The sequence below is a fragment of the Alosa pseudoharengus genome, unplaced genomic scaffold (assembly GCF_046254945.1).
Source record: "Alosa pseudoharengus isolate Yale_2024_CS ecotype anadromous, Long Island Sound unplaced genomic scaffold, YU_APseudo_1.1 YU_APseudo_1.1_scf_7, whole genome shotgun sequence".
NCBI lineage: Eukaryota > Metazoa > Chordata > Actinopteri > Clupeiformes > Clupeidae > Alosa > Alosa pseudoharengus.
The window spans coordinates 7,992,150-8,012,551 of record NW_027468859.1 but is presented as its reverse complement, the minus strand read 5'-3'; the positions used below and the strand labels follow the sequence as shown (position 1 = coordinate 8,012,551).

General features: G+C 45.8%; 1 protein-coding gene across 1 annotated transcript in view; it reads left to right on the top strand.

Moving 5' to 3' along the window:
• Positions 1–20,402, top strand: part of syne2a (spectrin repeat containing, nuclear envelope 2a) — a 140,948-nt gene that overhangs the window by 90,097 nt on the left and 30,449 nt on the right. The window contains 8 exon segments of the mRNA XM_076273191.1: positions 853–1,000; positions 2,114–2,208; positions 3,633–3,861; positions 4,747–4,941; positions 8,072–8,197; positions 9,458–9,613; positions 12,641–12,802; positions 15,620–15,786. Of these exon segments, the coding sequence (XP_076129306.1) occupies positions 853–1,000; positions 2,114–2,208; positions 3,633–3,861; positions 4,747–4,941; positions 8,072–8,197; positions 9,458–9,613; positions 12,641–12,802; positions 15,620–15,786 (1,278 nt within the window).

Genomic DNA, 20,402 nt, shown 5'->3' with positions numbered 1-20,402 from the left:
TGAATTACACAAGGGTCTGGTATTACTCAAAGATCTGGTAGTTTGTTTTTCAATTCAAAAGTTTTTATTGTTTAAAGGGACATGGTCTAAAAATACTGTTGCGGGTTAATAATAATGTTCAGTGTGCTGATAAATGTGCTATTAAATGTTCTTGTTGTTCCGAGTCCCATGTTTCCCAGCAAGTTTCGTGGTCTGGACCATGTCCGTAAGGAGTTGGTAAAATTTAAATTACATCTGAGAGTCATTTAAAATGTTACATTGAGAGGGAATCCGATATAAAAATCTGTAACAGTAATTACAAATAGCTCTCCTGCTACTGAGCTGAAAGCTTCCTTATTGTAATCCCAGGCAGAGAGACAGAGCCGAGATATACTGCAGTCTGGCAGCACTAAAGTCAAACAGAAGGCCGTATGATCGATAAATCACATGTATGGTCCCTCGCTGTTTGCATTTTCACTCTAGTTCATCTGCAGGAAATTGGGGAGGTTGAGAACTCAAGGTTTATTTACGAGGACTGCCACTCCGTGGAGCTCTGGCTTCAGTTAAAATCACAGGAGAATATCAGTTGGAGGGACATCGTGGCCAGTTTGATAGTTGGGGTGTTTTACCAACTGTGAAATAAAGCAAGCAACCATTCTCAGAATTTCTTAGTTTTGATTAAGATTGAGTATAATAGTGCATTGTTGCAAGATATTCTCTATTACTGGTGGTTTTATGGTATATGTTTTGATTGTGTGTGTGTCTGTGTGTGCATGCGTGCGTGCATGCGTATGTGTGTGTGTATGTGTGCGTGTGTGCATATGTGTGTTAATGCTAATATGTGTGCATATATTCTCTGTTGTGTATGTTCAGGGAGATGCCCACCACGCAGCTATCTAGCCAAAGCTTTAAGCAGCGGTGTGAGGACTGGTTTGCCCTCCTGGAGAAGATGGAGGCTGACCTGGCCACAGACATCTGCTCCACTCAGCCAGCCATCCGGGAGCAGCTTACACGTCACCAGGTAATTCAGAAAGGGCACATGGCATATGTATAAAAGTGCCAAGTGCATTGCATATGTGTAAAAGTGCCAAGTGCATTGCATATGTATAAAAGTGCCAAGTGCATTGCATTATGTATAAAAGTGCCGAGTGCATTGCATATGTGTAAAAGTGCCAAGTGCATTGCATATGTATAAAAGTGCCAAGTGCATTGCATATGTATAAAAAGGGCCAAGTGCATTGCATATGTATAAAAGTGCCAAATGCCAAGCTTCAGCAAACACCAACAGTTGGGTCAGTGTGCAGCATCAGTCTGCGTGTGTTGGTGTTTGTTGAATAGAGTTGTTAGAGTTTGATATGTCAAAAAGTCATTCTTTTCAGTTACCCTCTGGGCAGTATGTGCATGGAAGTTGGCTTTCTGAACATTCTAAAGACTGCAACCAAAAATTGCCAACTTTAGAGAGCTGGGACTTGTTGAGCACTTCCTGGGTAGTGTGCAAAGTACCTTAACCTCAGTGTTGTCAGACTACACTCATGAATCACTTGGAGAGCTTCTGCGGTCATAGCATATTTGAAGATGCTTTTATTCAAAACTCCTTGCATTACAATACAGGGATATACAGTAGGTGCAGACAGCACATACATTTCATCCATGTACATGTATTTACTGCCTGAGTAGCACAACGATGACTTTGGTATCCTCACCTTGATCTACCAGTTGAATGACAAGACCACAGTGACAATGCCATAATGACTTCAGTTAAGGTCATAAAAAACTTTGGAACTTTGTTGTAACTGCACCAAGTTTATTTACAGGGCTTGAAGATCTCTGGCACTGTGTTGGAATTTAAGTTTGGCCCAGGCTATTTTAGATTTAGAAATAGACAATTATGTTGGACGGCTTCTTAAGTTTCTGATAAACGCAAGCCCAGAAATCCTTAGTCCTTAGAAGTGCTCTGTGAGACCCAATCTTTTCATTGAGTGCTGCAAGCAAAAACATCTAAAGTTACATTGTGCATGCACTCTTCACATGCTTCTACGTAAATGTATGCTGTGCCAAAATATACATCAATATATGTGTAAATAATATTAAATATAGCATTTATAATAACGCTCTATTTGATATCCCTTCTCAGAAGCTGAAGGTGGAGATGTTTGTTGGGCAGCTGCTACTCAAGTCAGTGGTCAGGGAGGCCCTGCAGCTTCTGGAGAGTGGACCATCCAAAGACAAGTGAGGCACTAGATAGACTTACATACTTATTCATTTTGCTGACTCATGTCTCGAAAGGGACTTATGTATGTCAATTAATCAATGGCCAGTCACCCAGGCTCTGTAACAGTAGTAGAACAAGCAAAGTGGTTCAGTCTGGGAAGTGCACTGCACTGTTCTTGCCAATCAGTAGCACGCTCCAACATGGCTTTAGGAGCTCTGAAGGAAGAGGTGTGCTTGATTGGCTGTTGAGTTTGACAGCGTACAGTACTGGCATGGAGGAGGTGTGGTTGGAGCAGCGGTAACGTCACCACATGACAATTGGTTGGCCCAATTGGTCGCCCCTTAGCATCTGCTAAGTACCGGTCAACTTTGACTTTAGATATTGACAATCTTCCACGTTCCATGAACCCCTTTTTCATATCAGCACTATTCCCAACACCACCCCCTCCATCACCACCATCTTCACAGTTGTAACTCCACCCTGGCATGCAAAGTCTTCTTGGGCAAATGATCAAAGTGCCTGTTTGATACGTTTGATCTGTTTTCTCTTGAGAGGCTTCTCATCATCAGAACTCTGAAGTAATTAAAAGTGAAGTTTTTGGAGTCTGCATTCCTTCCAGCGGAGTAATAAGACATCCAGCTCCGGCTGTAACTCAGATACAAGCAAGGAGAGATACGGAGAGAGAGAGAGAGAGAGAGAGAGAGAGAGAAGGAAGGAGAGGAAGAGGGAGAGATATGGAGAGAGAAAGACAGAGAGAAGGAGAGGGAGAGAGAGAGAGGTTCCATCTCCTCTGCTCTGATCTGGATGACCAAGCTGGCTCTCGGTCAGGAAATAAAAAGCCCTCATTGCCACGATGGAATCTAAACTAATGTCCATTCTCAGTGAGTTCCCTTACACCGATATTCTGTACAGTCCTTGAACATGCCCCCCACATTTTCACACAACCCAGCACTTTGTTACAATTTCATAAAATGGTGTTTCAACTTCAACACAAAGCCAACTGTTCAGTTGCAAGGTTGTACATTGAATAATGTTATTCAGTTGCTGCTCAGGCTCAATGGAGCGTGGTATTAGCCTATCCACCACTCAGTAGCTGGTCTTAGCTACCAGAGACCACTCAGGAAATTGGCAGCCCCCCCCCCCCCCCCCACCACCACCACCACCAAAACTCCTTTCATTGGTAAATCTTTTCTTGCCCACACTCCCCAAAGGGCCACGATAATTGGGCTCTGGGCTTTTATGGTGTGGAGATTTGTCAGGTGCAGTTTTGGACGTCCTTAGGACTTTTAATCATAGTCAGTTCTAATCTCTGTGTGTGTGTGTGTGTGTGTGTGTGTGTGTGTGTGTGTGTGTGTGTGTGTGTGTGTGTGTGTGTGTGTGTGTGTGTCTGTGTGTGTGTGTTCGTCTGTGTGTGTGTGTGTGTGTGGGTTGACGGTGGCAGCAACTTGCTCGTTAGGCTGACGGAGCGGCAGGAGCGCTGGCAAGAGGCCCTGCGATTGGCCCAGACGCGCGGCACCCTGCTGCAAGGAATGATGGGAAATTGGAGGATCCTGTCCGGAGGCCAGAGGAGGCTGTGGAAGCTGCTGAGTGACCTGGAGACTCTACTGCCCCCTGCTGGTCTGGCGGCATGCAGTCTGCAGCAGCTCCGAGGCGTCATCCGTGACTTCCAGGTGGGTGTCTCCAATATGTTATCAACAGACTGTAAGATTGTAAGAAGTAAGATTGAGGAGCATCAAGGAGTATCAAAAGCAAATTCCTGGAAAAAACCGGTGTGATGTGCATGTGATTTTTTTTTAAGTATATTTTTTTGGCCTTTTTATGCCTTTAATGAGACAGGACAGTGGAGAGTGACAGGAAGTGAGTGGGAGAGAGAGTCAGGGTGGGATCCGGAAAGGACCACGGGGTGGGAATCGAACCCGGGTCGCCGGCATGCGGTGCAGGTGCCCCAGCCAGTCGCGCCACGGCCGGGGCCTGCATGTGATTATTGAGAAAGCTATTCAGTTGTCTGTTTGATGATATGACATTTAAGCATTTTTTCACTCAAGAAATTAAGTGCTTATATATAATGTTCTCTTTTTGGCATGTCTGGAAAAAATGCCCTATACATAACAGTTTGGTGTTTATGCATAACAGTTAACAGTGTGTGTGGTAATGCATAAATAATATATATGTATATATATGTATAATATGTATATATATGTAAAATATATGTATTAGTGCTCAATAAGGTCTGCACTGACCATCCTTACAAATGTAATTAGGATTTCATTCAACTATTTCATTATTCTTACTGAATAGGTGATTTTTTTAAGTGTCTCATTGGTCTTGATCTAAGGTTATTGATATATAGTATAGATCAAAATAGAAACTTTATAGCCTTCTAAAGTGTTACCACAAATGTGACCTCTGGGCTTTATTGTGTTTTCATCCTATGATTTCTAATGTATATAACTTCTGTGTACTGTCCCATGAGTGCTTTTGAAAATCATCAAATAAACTCAACCAATCAATCAGTTATTCAATCAATCAATTAATCAATCAATCACTATTTACAGTGGGCTCAGAAGGAGCTCCAGGACCACGCAGCTCTGTACACTCGGGTGCTGAAGGCCAGCCGAGAGCTCGTCCCCAGGCTGGACGGGCAGGCCCAGACCCACGTGCAGGAGGACCTGGACGCCCTGAGGAAGTCTTGGGAGGACACGCAAAGACTTCTGGGAGTCAGGAAGGCTCTGGCGGAATCAGTCATACTGGTAAGTTCCTTCAAAAGTCATGGATAGTATTGCGCGCAAACTCAAAGCAGTGTTCACTGCTAGTGTTTAAAACGTGATGTTATGTTACTCAGTGCATCCCCTGGTTCTGTGCAAAGGTTTTATATTTCTCCTCACAGAGCTATAATTTTTTTCTTTCTATGATTATTTCCTATGCACTTCATATGGTAACAACAACTTGAGAAGAAGAGATTTTAGATTTGTATTTTGGTTTTTTTGATAAGTAACAAATTTGAATGTGAATATGAAAGTACTCACAGTTTCTCATACTTTTACACAGTACTGTATCGCAAATACATAGCTGGCCATGTGTGGTACGTTCTTTGCGACATGGTGTTATAATAGTCAATCAACCCAATTCTTTTTCTGTCTGAAAAAAATACTTTTTAGAGGAGCTTTCATCTAATGAAAGCTGTGTTGATGTGAAATCTGTTCTTCACAAGCTGTTGTTTCCACACAGTTGTCCAATAGATTAATGTACATTTTACATTAGGATTAGAGTCACAGGGGCTGAGACTGGACATATATACTGTATGGATATTATGCATTTAAATCAATGAAATTAATTTGACAAAATGTGGTTTTAACCTAAATATCAACGTTGAGGTGGCATGGATGCTAAAGACACTATTGAAATGTACCCAGGTCTTTTGATCCTCGAGCTGAGGTGCTCTTGCCCACAGTCATACACACATGCACAGAACACACAAACACATACACACACACACATACAGACACACACACACACACACACACACACACACACACACACACACACAGAGCGACACATGAAAAAGACGTCTGTGGATTTTTGCTTCATGTGATTAGTCACGACACCTTTTCGCCTCCATCTCCCCACCCCCCGACCACCCCCCCACCCCCGACCCTCAGTTGACCTTTTGTCTATGTACAGTAGGGGGACAAGGGAGGGAGTGAGGGTACCAGACGCCCTCTGAAACACAGGCTAATGACACACTCTCTCTCTCTCTCTCTCTCTCTTGTTCTCTCTTTCTCTCTCTTGCTTTCTTTCTCTCTATCTCTCTCATTCTCTCTATCTCTCTCATTCTCTCTCTCTCTCTCTCGCCATCTGACCTACTTCAGTCATCCCAGTGTGTACCAGTCCCCTCCACACCACACACCACTCCAATCCACTCCACACCACACCACACCACACCACTCCACACCACACCACACCACACCACACCACACCACACCACACCACACCACACCCCACCCCACACCACACCACACCACACCACACCCCACTCCACACCACACCACACCACACCACACCACACCCCACTCCACACCACACCACACCACACCCCACACCACACCACACCACACCACCCCACACCACACCACACCACACCACACCACACCACACATCACACATCACACCAGCTGCCTCTCTCCTCCCTGCACTGCACTCCACTGCGCTGCAAATGCCAGGCGGGCAGAGGATGAAAGATCAGCCGTAATCTTGCCATGATCCACATATGGGTCAGCTGGGCCAGCAGTGACAGATAGCGGGTGGGGAGGGGGGGTATTAAGGACCCACCACACCCCTGCTTTGGCATGTAATAAGATCCACATTGTCACGCAAGCCAAGACTGATGGTCTACTGTATATAAAACATTGTAGAGATGCTAATTTGTTATGGAATGTGATGTTCATACAGACCTACTGTATAGTCTATGAACACTTTATGTTGCTATTAGTGGTGCTGAGAGTGGAACGACACTGTCGGCACATCTGTGTGACTGAAATGTTTCTGGGTGTCAGCTGGGTGTCAGTGAAGAGAGTGTGGTGGATCTGATGTTAAGTAAAGCTGCTGCCATCCATACGCTAAACTTTAGGATAAGAGGGGGTTACTAAGATGCCATCGCATGTCAAAATCCGGGGGGGGGGGGGGGGGTTGGTGGTATGTCTGTGTGTGTGTGTGTGTGTGTGTGTGTGTGTGTGTGTGTGTGTGTGTGTGTGTGTGTGGCAGGGGGTAGTGATGGCTTAGAGTAATCCCGTCTGCTGCGTTAACACCCAAGAGAACCCCCAAGAATAAGTGAACTTTGACCCCATTTCCTGACACAGGCTCTCTAAACATTAAAGAGCTTTTTCGACTGCTTCTACCCTGCCAAACCTGAACCTCACTGTCAGCCTAACATGCAGCCATCAACCACGGACACACACCCTCATTTCGGCCCCTCTGATTGGTCAACTGTTGGGGGCTGTTGGAGCCCTGTGAGGTGACATCACTGTGTGTGTGTGTATGTGTGTATGTATGGCGGGGGGGGGGGCTCACTCAGAGGCAGAGTGGGTTGCCCCAGTTCTGTTAAACCTTTGCCATGCCTGCACATAAAAGGCTGGCGCAGTGGGCCAAAGCAAACAGTTTATGTCAGCCCCAGTGAATGGGAAATCCCATAGCACAACAGCCAGATCAGAACAGCGATACGGACAGCAGAGAAACAACGGCTACCAAAATAGCGGCAGCTCTTCACTGTCTATCTGTCTGTCTGTCTGTCTAAACCAGCCATTCAATCAGCCCAGTCAATCATGGTACGTCAAGAAGGTAGTTGTTCCTCGTCAGTTTTAGATGTACAATAGAAGCCCTGAAGCATTACATGACAACAGGACATCCCCAACTGATATTATATCATCAGCTTTTGTCAACAACACAGAAGATCAACACAATGTTGATGTCATAAGTTAACCTTTATCGGTGCTAGTGGTGCCATTATAGGTGCTAGCGACATGGCTGATGGTGTTTGCTGAGTCTGTATTCTGCTAATCTTGCTAAATTTAGATCAGAAGCGGGTAATGTCTCTTTAAGGAGGATATTACACAGCAAGCAAAAGGGGTATTGTATTCGAAAAACCAATCACTGTTTTAAATCTAAAATAAACTCTTAAATAATAATAAATACATTTTTAATAAATAAAATACCTCTCGGAAGGTACATGTAAATGAAAGATTAATAAATGAAAGATGCATCATCACTTCCCTGTGATCTGTAATGTTCTGTTACTTATTTCCTTTGAGTGGGAATGATCATCAGTGCTCATCACTCTCTCTCTCTCTCTCTCTCTCGCTCTCTCTCTCTCTCTCTGCTGTACAGACTTGGAAGCGCTGTGAGACAGGACTAGCCGATAGCACACACAAGCTGGAGGAGATCAAAGCCAGTCTGGAGCAGCCGCTGCCAGAGAATCTGGAGGAGTTGTGCAAAGAGGAGAACCTCTCCAAGGTGAATACACACATAGCCTGGTTTCTTTCTCTCTAAGGATGTATCTATTTCTGTGTGTGTGTGTGTGTTTGTATGTGTGTGTGTGTGTGTGTGTGTGTATGTGTTTGTGTGTTTTCACACTCAAAGAGAAGCTTTCCAAGATGAATACAGGACCTGTTTCTCTCTGAGGATGTGTGTGTGTGTGTGTGTGTGTCTTTTCATGAGTGTGTGTGGGAGCTGAAGGTCTTTCGAGTTATTTGTCAAAAGCAGTTCCCCTGAGTGTTGTTACATCCTCTGCTGTTTTGAGCATGCACACAAAAACCCCACTCCAAGACGAGAGAAAAGGAGCCAGATAAGGTCTCTTCCTCCAGCTCTCTGTGATGATAATGGGGAATGTCTACGGCAATTGAGAACGCCTCTGACTACTGAGCCTCACTCGAGTTGATAGAATCAGATCCTCTCAGTGGCTGAGTTAATCTACTGAGCTGATCAAAAAAGACTGTGATGGCAGGCGTTTCCAGGGTTTTGTTTGTGTGCGTGTGTGTGTGTGAGAGAGAGTCTGTACACGTGTACTTTTGAGTGTGTGTGTGTGTGTGTGTATGTGTGTCGGTGGGGAGGCTTAAAACAAGAGAGTTTAGTAGGCTTCTAGTGTCTAACAAAGCCCAAAGTCTTTAACTGCTGTCACGGTGGAGAGCTCGCTACACCCCCGACTGTGCCATTATGAGTGGAGTTCCACCCCCCCTTCCCCCTCCACCCCTCTCCGCCCTGGACCCCAACTCCACACCCCTACACACACTTTACCCCCCCCCCACACACACACACTTCAGCCCACTAGCCCACTGCTCCCTCCTCCTCCACCTCTCCCTCCCCTCTATCCCCTTCTCTCTCTCTCTCTTTCTCTCCCTCCCTCTCTCCACCCTCTTCCCCTCCCCCTGCTCAGGCCAGCAGGCCCTTAATCCACAGGGCCAGTGAATGAGAGAGCGAGCAAATGAGAGAGTGAGAGAGAGAGACACTCACCCTCACTCACACACACGCTCCAGACTCACACACGCTCACACACTCGCAGAGAGAGGGTGTATTAGGGACAGGCCAGTAAGAGAGGGACCTGCCTGCTTGCCTGAGTGAGTGAGTGCCTGATTTGACCTTACCGTCCAACTCCCTACCTGCCTGCCTTAATTTAGCTCACTAGCGTTAACAGAGAGGGATTCTCCACTGACTGCCCTTTCTCTCCACTGGCCGGTGCTGCTGCTGGTGCTGCTGGTGGTTGCTGTGGTCATGCAGGCGCATCAGGAGGCTCTGGAGGTGTGGGGTGGACGGCTGCGGGAGCTGGACACCATGAAGGCGGACGCCTCTCAGTACGTGCTGGCCAGCGACACGGCACTGCTCCAGGGACAGCTGGACCAACTGAATGGACACTGGGAGGAACTCTGCCTCAAGGTAAGAGACATGGAGACACTGAGAGAGAGAGAAAGAGAGAGAGAGAGAGAGAAAGGGAGGGAGGGGGGAGAGAGAGAGAGGGTACAGAAAGAGAGAGAGAACATATAAAGAGAGGCGGAGAGAGAATGTGAGGGAGAAGAGGAGAGAGAAAGAAAGGAGTACATATATAGCAAAAGAGAGAATGAAAAAGAGTGAGCAGAGATGGAAGAGAGAGAGTGAAATGGATGGGCAAGTGGAGAGAGAGAGAGAGAGAGAGAGAGAGAGAGAGAGAGGAGAGAGAGAGAGGAGAGAGAGTGGGACTGATAGGTCAGCGTGGGGTAGAGAGAGAGAGAGAGAGAGAGAGAGAGAGAGAGAGAGAGAGAGCGCCAAAAGCGAGGGAGGCATGAGGTGGTTGTCCAGGCAGCAGTGCAGACACACAAAAGCCTGCGGCCACTGCTGCTGCCGGGGGTCTGTAGCCCTGTCACTTAAGAAGGGGGGAAGGTGTCCCTCTCTCTCCCTCTCAGAGAAAAGAATAGAAAAGAGAGGGAAATCCAGAGAGAGATTTTAATGGAGAAGCTTTTCAAATGCAAAAGCTTAGGGCAAATTGACTTTTTAGCCGACTGTGTGTGTGTGTGTGTGTGTGTGTGTGTGTTAATGTGTGTGTTAATGTGTGTGTATTTGTTTACATAACTTGGGAGTTTGTTGTATACCCCTCTGGGGTTTTGAGAGGATCAACATATGTTTGGAGACTGTTGTCATTCCATGTGCTGTCACCAGGCCAACATATCTTTAGTGGAGTACTGGCACGTGTTTGGCTTCTGTGATCCTTTAAATCACTTTGTATGAATGCAGTAATTTAGTCACCATGGATTAAAACTCCTCTTGAATACACAGGGATGTTGTTTAGCGATGCTTTCATAACATTGCCTCACCAACTGGTTTAAATGACAGGTGCATTTCCCAAAGCCTCCTCATCTCACAGTTGGACAAGCCACCAGGGCTGCTTCTTCTGAGAGAGCCATTGAAGAACTACCACCATTAAATGATAGAGAGACTATCATTTCAAACACACTCTGTCTCTCTCTATTCATTTACACTGTGGTTGCCTTACTGTGCTTTTGGAGAAGCCCAGTCCTGAGTGACAGAGAGTGCCTGTGTTCTAACTGGATGGGAGGAATGCCTCTATGAATGGGCTCAGGGGAGAGGAGCACAATGCAAGTGACTAATTTAGCTGAAGCGCCGTGCTGAAACCCGGCCTTGGCCTACATCGTCTCTCTCCGACGCCAGGAATCTCACGTCAGGCAGAAACACAAAAAAGGCCTTGTTTAGTCAACGGGCATCTCCTGGGGCTGTTAGTAGTACTGTAGCTGCTGCTGTAACTGCTGCCACAGCGTCTGCTGTGGTGCTGGTGGTGGTGATGGTGGTGGTGGGTCTGTTGGTTGGTTGGTTGGTTGCAGTCTGTGATTGGAGGGCACTCATCCCTGTAGGCAAAGTGAAGCCTGAAGAGTTTGTGTTTATGTTTGAATGTTTGTAAAAAAAAAAAAAGGAATGTGTGTGTGTGTGTGTGTGTGTATTTGGGAGGCTGTAGGCCAACAGGTTGCAGGTGGAGGCAGCCAGTGAGTGGAATGGGACAGCAGATGGCCAGCCCTCCACCGCCAGGGGCTAGGAGGAGTCTGCTGAGGACAGGCCTATTGTGTGTGTGTGTGACGTTTGACAGGGAAGCGCCTGCCTGCCTCGCTTGCCCAGGCCAGCACGGCCCACAATAGCCCTCACTCCCTCTAGTCTCAGGGGACAAGACAAATGCCATGTTAAACAGAGCAACTAGAGTGTTTATGAAAGAGCAATGAAAGATAATGTCCCACAAATAAATTACTTTCTTCAATAGGTTGCGTCAAATATATCAGGCCTAATTGCAGCGGTGTTGTCAGTAATTACGCAATATGATTTTTGCCAAAGAGCATCTAGTTTGAATTATTGTCATCATAAAATGTCCCTTGAGAGTCTTCAGTTTTGTTAAGAGCAGTTTATAGAACCATTTTTCTGATACATTAAGACACACATGTTTTTTTTTTTTTTCATTTTTATCACTGACTTAATGCATTCGTATCCCGGAAAGAAGCTTTTTTTTACTGAGAGACAATGAAAGACGGATAGAAAATGAAAGGCTGTTCTGGCTGCTTTTTTTTCTTTCTTTTTTTTTTTTGGGCCGTGCCATTGTGTCTAGTGCTGCTGTACCCAAAGGGACCCAAAGCTGTGAAATGAACCGGCCCTGTCAGGCTCGTTTAGCGCACAGCATGTTGTGTGCTCTGGTAAAAGCACTCCTGATTTCAGAACACTTTTTGGACCTTTGATGGTGGTTTCTCTGCTGTGAATGGTTCAGATTTTTCCTTTTGGTGTTTTTTTTTTTTAGTTCTCCTTGAACTTTGACTTACCTTTGAATACTTATTTAGCTGACCCTACGACTCTCCATCATCTTAATGAGCGAGAGCTTTTAGAGATCGACCAATGAAGTCTTTCTTATGCTAAATGAGTATTGGGGCACCTTTTGTCAGCGTGTAATGATTACAAATGATTAGCTTATTTGAAGCAGAAATGGTTTGAATGAGTTGTTGATCTAATGTTCAGAACATGTCACTTTCATTTAACCTGCTAGTGAAGTATAAAGAAACTTGAACAAGACTACATAGTGTGTGTGTGTGTGTGTGTGTGTGTGTGTGTGTGTGTGTGTGTGTGTGTGTGTGTGTGCGTGTGTGTGTGTGTGTGTGTGTGTGTGTGTTTTCACGTGTGTGTGTTTATGTCTTTCTGTCTGTGTTCACCACAGTTTATGCAAAGCTTATGGTTAGGCTTACAGGGGGGTTGTCAAGTGTGTAGATGTATATATCTGTGTGTGTGTCGCTGGGGATGATGTCCTTGTGTGTGTTTGCATGTACTGTATAGGTGTGTGTATTTGCATGTGTATGCGTGTGTATATCAGCTAAATGCATAATTAAGTATACACTTTTGTAGACTCTCACTTTCCATCTCACCCGCCCCCCCCCAATCTCCCAGGTGTCCCTGCGTAAGCAGGAGATTGCTGACCGGCTCCACGCCTGGGCTGTGTTCAACGACAAGAACAAGGAGCTGTGTGAGTGGCTGGTGCAGATGCAGAGCAAAGTGGCCCACAGCGGCGAGCACCTCAGCATCGAGGAGATGGTGGACAAACTCAAGAAGGTGAGTGGTCTGTGTGTGTGTGGGGGGGGGGAGTAGCTGGTGAAACACTGGAACACTCCATGTAGGGGGTTGTAGTCAAGGAGGACCATATGGGGACTGTTCCACAGATGACAAGAGTGTATAGAAAGAGCAAATAAACACTTTATCCATTTTTAATTAACGGTCTTATTAGTGTTCATGTTATGGTAATGTATGGCCTACATATCATCCATTTGCTTTGCATTTACATTTGGTATGTAATTCATCTAGCTTGCAGCTTGGAATCTGCTTGCTACTTATTGTTTAAATGTTCATACCTGGTTATTTAGCTCAGGAGTTTGGGTTTACTGGATGCGTTGGGCCTCCACTGTCAGCATGAACTATACTGACTATTCGTTAAGGGACCCAGCAGAAAGTGAGAGTTTTGCTCAAAAAGAAAAAGCTATCTGTATGGGCTCATGGGGTTTGAACGGTTAGCCCAATTACAGGACTCTCAGGTCATGGACCCCCCAGGACAAAGCCAGCCAGCAGACGACGAGTTCAACCTGGCTAAGCCTGGGCCATAATCCTGCTATAGGTTTCCCATTCCCTGTGTTTTTGTGTGGGACAAGTGGTCCAGGGAGGGTCTTGTTTATTGAAGGGATTGATGCAGTGAGTGAGTGACTCCATCAGCCCGATCAAAGTGTTTTAATAACTGTGGCATGATGAGATGCTATTTAATTACTTTAGCTCCTTTGTCCTTTGAGCTTGTCCTTTTGTTATCATGTAGTTTCTTATTTTAGGCTATTCCCACCTATAGTTGTCCAGCTCATTCATCAGTGAGATTATACAGCGAATACAGTGAAACCTGTTTATTTAAACCAAACACTCTAGAATGCTTTGCTATAAATTAACAGTGAAATGGTCTAAAATCAGTATTATTTTTCTTTCCGAACGTGATTCAGCCAAAAGTAAAATATAGTTATTTCCTGTGTATTAGCCGCATTGTGTATAAACCGCTGGACAGTGTTTTATGCAAGTAAAAAAAAAACGAAACCATATTAATACCATATTAACTGCACCCATGTATTAACCTCATAGTAGGGCTGTCAAAATAACTGATTAATTTCGATTAATTAATTTGAGAAAAAATAACTGATTAGGGTTAGGGTTAGGGTTAGAGTTAGAGTTAGAGTTAAGGTTAGGGTTAGGGTTAGGGTTCATGTGTCATGACAGTGTCATGTCACTCTTATGTAGATACCGTCAAGTAAAGTGTTACTTTATTTTTCTTTTTGAACATGATTCAGCCAATCTCAATCAAGGCCTGAAGCTATCCATTTGAAAATATGATATTTTATACATATGCCTAAGATCATGTTACTATGTGTTGTAGTTATCCTTCCTGTAGCCAGAGCAGTGCACTGTGGCTTTGTTTACCTATTACTCTCCAGCTGGACTGTAAAAAGACTTGTAAATGACCGTAGTGAAGCTCCGTTGATTTGTGTCTGGTCTTAGCAGGCCAAGCGTACGGTGCCCATAAAAGTGTTTTAAGACCAAAAGAGGCTGAAACCATAGTACGGCTTTTTGCTTATTCTCATGTAACTAAACTCTTAACGAGACGTGGAGACTATAGTGTTATTTAGGACAGAATGGATGGTGTGGGCCATAAGCAACTGTTTGTTTACCCCTTTTGTCAAATGACAACAATGGGCTCCTGTATGGAGGCTGTTCTTTTCATCGGCTGCTGAGAGGGTTCTCTCCATGCAGGATGTTCATTAACACATCCATAGATCTGGCCCAGTTTGACAGTGGGGGCTTTAAAGGGAACTACTAATCACACGAATGAGGGAGAAAGGGAGAGAGAGAGAGAGAGAGAAATGAGGGCATTGTTCTGTTTAGGTGTTGTTGGGGGCAACGGTACTGTCCCATAGATCAAAGTGGAGTGTAGAGAGGCGTAATCAGACCGAAGCTGGACAGGTGATCTCCAGTGAAGCCCTGGCACTGAGAAAGCCTGAGGGGCTGATAGGGGGTTGTGTTTCACTAGGGAGTTCAGCATCGGACTCTGTGAAGCATCTTCAAACACTGTCAATTGTTATTGGTGCTTTTAGCCAGATAATGGTTTCTCTCTTTCTCTCTCTCTCTCTCTGTCTGTCTGTCTGTCTTTGTCTTCCTGTCTCTCTCTCTCTCTACATCTCTCCCTCTCTTTCTCTCTCTCTCTCTCTCTCTCTCTCTCTCTCTCTCTCTCTCGTGAACGCTCCTTGAGAGCTGAGCTGTTACACACGGATGTACAAGTAGTATTTAAATAATACCCAATATTGTTTTAATAAAGGTGTGTTAAGTCTGTTTTACTCTCTCTCTCTCTCTCTCTCTCTCTCTCTCTCTCTCTCTCTCTCTCATGAACGCTCCTTGAGAGCTGAGCTGTTACACACGGAAGTACAAGTAGAATTTAAATAATACCCAATATTGTTTTAATAAAGGTGTGTTAAGTCTGTTTTACTCTCTCTACCTCTCTCTCTCTCCCTCTCTCCCTCTCTCTCTCTCTCTCTCTCTCTCCTTCTCTTCCTTGAGAGCTGTCACACACGGATGTAGATAAAGCCTTAGGTAGCTGCGTAAGCAGTCTTACAGTAATAACTTGGCATAGAAAGTTGATGGTGAGATTTTAACAGCTGTCGTGAGTGTCCTAAGCCACCCCCGAGGGGGTTAGTGGCCGGCCGCTTGTCTTTATGTCATTTTTCTACCGTAGGGCTCGGGTCAGTGATTCCAAAGCCGCATGGCCCTTGTTATTGGTCATCCGTGGCTAACCATCTCCCTATCCCTCCTCTCCCCAATCCCCTCCATGTGTCTGTGTCCTGTCTGAAGGATTGCATGGAGGAGATCAACCTCTTCAGCGAGAACAAGAGCCATCTGAAGCAGCTCGGGGAGCAGCTCCTGTCCGCCAGCGATAAGACCAAGGAGGCCGAGGTCCACGGAGCAATCCGCGACGTCAACGCCCGGTGGCAAAGTCTCTTCGACCACATCGAGACCAGGTGAGTGAGTGCTCATCTGTGCTATCTATCTATCTATCTATCTATCCATCTATCTATCTGGCTCTTTATCTATCTGGCTCTTTATCTATCTCTCTATCTATCTATCTAACTATCAGTCTCTTTCTAACTGTTAAGAACATTGCATTAAGCATGCTGTGGTTTTCTGAAATACATTGGAGAGAGTTAAGTTGTTGTTGAGGAAAAAAGTTCTTCAGCCTTTAGTTTTCTGTGCTTTGTTGTGTGCGTTCATTGTTTTCCATCTGCGGGTGATTTTGGTCATTTTGACACTCACCTGCCACCGTCCCCGACCTCCACTCCCACAAACCCACAAACACACTGGGACCTTGTTTTCCCTTTTCTCTGTCGCCAACTTTAATGAGCCTCTCGGTAAACTCTGTCCCTGCCTGTGGTGAAGGACGAGTAATCCTGTCCCAATTACCTCTAAGAGCAGCCTGCGCAGTGGCGACAGAGGCATCAGCATCGGCAGAGCACTAACGGGCCCCAAAAACAGACGCACTTAGCCGAGAGGGGCCAGCTAAAGAGGGCCCAGGTGCCTGCGCTCCCGTGCCCCCCGTCGTGCGTCTGCTCCCGGTCGGGGGTCCTCGTTTAGTTATTATCCCGCTGGGTAGTCTGCAGTTGTGCGGCGCCCCTTGCTGAATTAGCAACCCGCTGCACACAAACGTAAGTGTTTTTTTTTTTTCGTGGCAGGTTTGGAGAGAGAGAGAGATACATCTTGTAAGAACATTGGAGTTTGTTTAGTTTGTTTACCTTCAACAAACAAAGACAAGACAAAGACGAAAAGGGGATGGGAGGTGTTAGAACAACTCAAGACAACAGACAAACTAATCTGATACAGATTTAGCACACATATTTGATTGTACATTTATTGTGTACTGTGCTTGTCTATGCTCTGTATATTATATTGTGCTTTTCATAGCCACAATAGCCACACACTTTTAGGTTGTCACAAAAAGCTACTATGATATGAAGAATTAGTGAAGTGTGTCCTTGGGCTATTGAGCAAACACGCATATGTAATCCCATGAAATGGGTTGATTTTGGTGGTATATACAGCAAATGACTGTTTTATGGAATAAACATTCAGTCACAAAGACACATATAAATACTGTACATGCTTCAGATTACGTCCATTATCAAAATAATCCAATTGTTTGTGAGTGCTTTAGTAAACATGTTGTCTGTCTCAGACGCTTTTGCCGGCTCCCCGCGCCGAGGTCACTCATCTGTCTGTCACACATCAGGTTATATAAGACCAGACAGCCTTACTGTACCTCACAGATGTCATAACTAGCACCAGACAAAGTGTGTTATGATTTTTCTTTATGGGGGTGAGGGGGTCGGGTGGGGTGGGGGGTATTATGTCTGGTTTAAGTTGGTGTTGGGTGTCAGTGTCCTGGTTCCTGTGTGACACTTCACTGCTGTTACTGTCACTGCTCCTGCTGCCGAAGCTAATGTTTGCTAGCTAGCGCTGTCGCTACCAAGATGAGCAAGCCCAAACCCTAACAGATGGCAGCAGTAGTGGAGGCAGAGGGGATCTACGTGAGGCCCTCAGTGGTTGTGGCGGCAGCGCAGTCCCTGGCTTTGCCATATGGCCCATCCGGCTGGGACAGCGGATCCGGTAGCCCCCCCTCTTCCACTCCAGCCATGGGCATGGGGGTTGGGGGGTGCAGAGGGTGGGTCGGGGTTGGCTGTCACCCTACATTAGTAAAGATGACACGAAAAAGGAGGAGGAGGAAGAAGGTGCTAAGCGGGGGGGTGGAAGACTGTCCAAACGCTGACACGGAGCTCCCCACCCCTTCGGGCCTCCACACACACACACACACACACACACTCACACAGAGAGAGACATACACACACACACAGAGACATACAACACACACACATACCCTGGATTTAGGAAGGAATGAATAAATGGCCAGCTGCTGTCGAGGGCTTAATCTAGGGGCCCCAATCTGATCTGATCTGATCGGATCTGGGGTGAGTTGGGTTGAGTCTTGCTGGGTTTTGGCTGGGGCTGCGCTAGGCTAGGCTATGCTATGCTAGGCTAATCCGGCACCCTCCATGCAAAACAATGCAGAGGAACACTGTATGTGTGTGTTTGTGTGTGTGTGTGTGAGTGTGTGTCAGCTCCCGCAGGCCTAAGCCCTTAGAGCTTTAGTTTCTCAGCCTTCAACCTGACGGTTGTCTGGCTCGCCTTGGCCTGACCCTGATGGAGTCTCTCTAGGCAGCGCCGTGAACTTGTGAACTCTGATTGGCACTATTTACTGCTCCTCCATTGCTGGGTATGGGACCTGTCGACTCATGACGAGAGAGAGAGAGGAGAGAGAGAGAGAGAGAAAGACAGAGAGAGAGAGAGAGATACTAAGAGGTCGGGAGTTGTCCTGTTGACAGTCTTTGTAATGGATTCGCAAGGTCGGATTGAAGCCGCATCCTGTGAATTGTCAAGGGTGCCGTGTCCTGTATTGAGTTTCTCTGCACACATTAACTTTGAGGCAAAACTTTGTGTGTGTTTGACTTAAATGATAAGAATCAGCTCATCCCAGCCCTCTCCCACTTTCCCCATCCCCACCTCCTTCTCTCTCTCTCTCTCTCTCTCTATCTCTCTCTTTTGACAAATAGCCACTACTCTGAGCCTGCTCCTCATTGTTCGGACAGCACCTCCAGGTCAGCAGATGTGTTAACAAAGAGAGTGTCCACATCTGAAGTTGAGAGCTCTGGATGCTCCTTTGTCTACACTCCGTGTAGCTATAGCAACTGCCCCCTTTGAGCTGGGGAGGCCGATGCGATTGTGATTGTGTTGCTGCCGTTGCCATGGAGACTTTTGAAGGCCAGGGAGACACCTTAGAGGAGGGGGGTGTGAGTGTGTGTGTGTTTTTGTGTTGGAGGGAACTGGGCTGGGTGGATTAAGGTGTGAGTAAGGGGGGCACCTGTATGCAAGGGTAGTGGTGCAGTTTACAGTATGTGGTCATGAAGTTATAGTCCAGGGGTGGGCAAACTTTTTGGCTCAAGGGCCACATTGGGTTTTGAAAATTGGCCATTGGGCCGCACAACAACCCCCCCCCTTTTAACAAATATAGAAATTGTGCACTATCGCTTTAAGAATTCACGTTTATTCCTCAATGATCTTCTACCCGCTCTGCTATGGCTAGTGCTGTACCTATGACTGTGCCCTCTCACAGTTTTTAAATGGTCAGTAGTGGGAACTACTGTTGCCTTCATGATTTCCTTTTAAAAGTTTCTTATAAGAAGGAGATATCAATGATCAACAATGACAAGCCAGCTGGAACCTGCCGCTCTCTCTCCCTCTCGTGAGCGCAGACGTGTTCCCAATTAAATGGATCGCATAACCTTCACGTTAGATCTGCTGCAAAGGAGATAACTAAGAGTAGGCCTATCATCTCTATTTAACATGATGGTTTTGACATTGACATTGTAAACGTTCTCTAAGGAGAGTGAAAAGCAGTTTGCAGTAAAGCTAACCAACGTCTCTAACGCAGGAAAAAAATAGCGAGCAGCCTGATAACCAAATGAAATGCTCGGCGGGCCGGATGAAAGTGCTTGGCGGGCCGCAGTTTGCCCACCCCTGTTATAGTCCATAGTAGGTCTTTGAGCCAGATTTTTTTTCCCAATTGGTTCGTTCCCAACAGAAACAGTATTTTAATGTTTCTGGTTTTCGGTTCAACCCTAAAATTGACATTCCTGAACCGGTTAGAACAAAAAAATAAAGTTACTGAACTGGTTAATAATGTTCCATGTCAGCTGCGGGACATACAAATAAATAGGCTGATCATTAGGACTTTAAAATGATATTGTTAGTCTACATACTTTTCCTTAAGTCTCTATCCTGTCATCAGATAATACAAAACCACAATGGTGTGTACATAGCTGGCATTGTGAATATTAAACTTATAAACAAATGCCCAAAACCTTGTCAGGGCCCAGAGGGAAATGAAAAAGATTCTGCCTACAGCTGGTGGCAAGCTTCTCTATTACATTTCTCCCGATGAACGACCGGTAGTGAACCTCACCAAGTCATGTTGCACAGAAGTCTTGCGGTAACTTTGTTGTTGTGTTGTAGCTCAGTGTTATTTCACAGGGCTACAGTACCTCCACACTGGGAGGAAGACTTCTGGAGCACTTTGAATCTCTGCTGCATAGTGAGAGACCCTGAACTGTCAGACATGAGTTTCACTGGGATGTTGGACGCTGTGTTGGATAATGCTACAGTCATGTGACCCTGTTGACAATAACAAAACAGCAGCACAACAGATGTTATGGTGTGCGTGTGTGTGTGTGTGTGAGTGTGTGTGTGTGTGTGTGTGTGTGTGTGTGTGTGTGTGTGTGTGTGCGTGCGTGCGTGTGTGTGTGTGTGTGTGTGTGTGTGTGTGTGTGTGTGTGTGTGCGTGTGTGCGTGTGTGTGTGTGTGTGTGTGTGTGTGTGTGTGTGTGTGTGTGTGTGTGTGTGTGTGTGGCAACATGGCGTCCAACATGGCATCCTTGCTGAGAGCTCCATCAAACTACCCCAACACAGCCTGCATAGCTGTCATAACTACTGTCGCTATGCAAACAGATGCAAGATGCTTTAGAAAACTATTC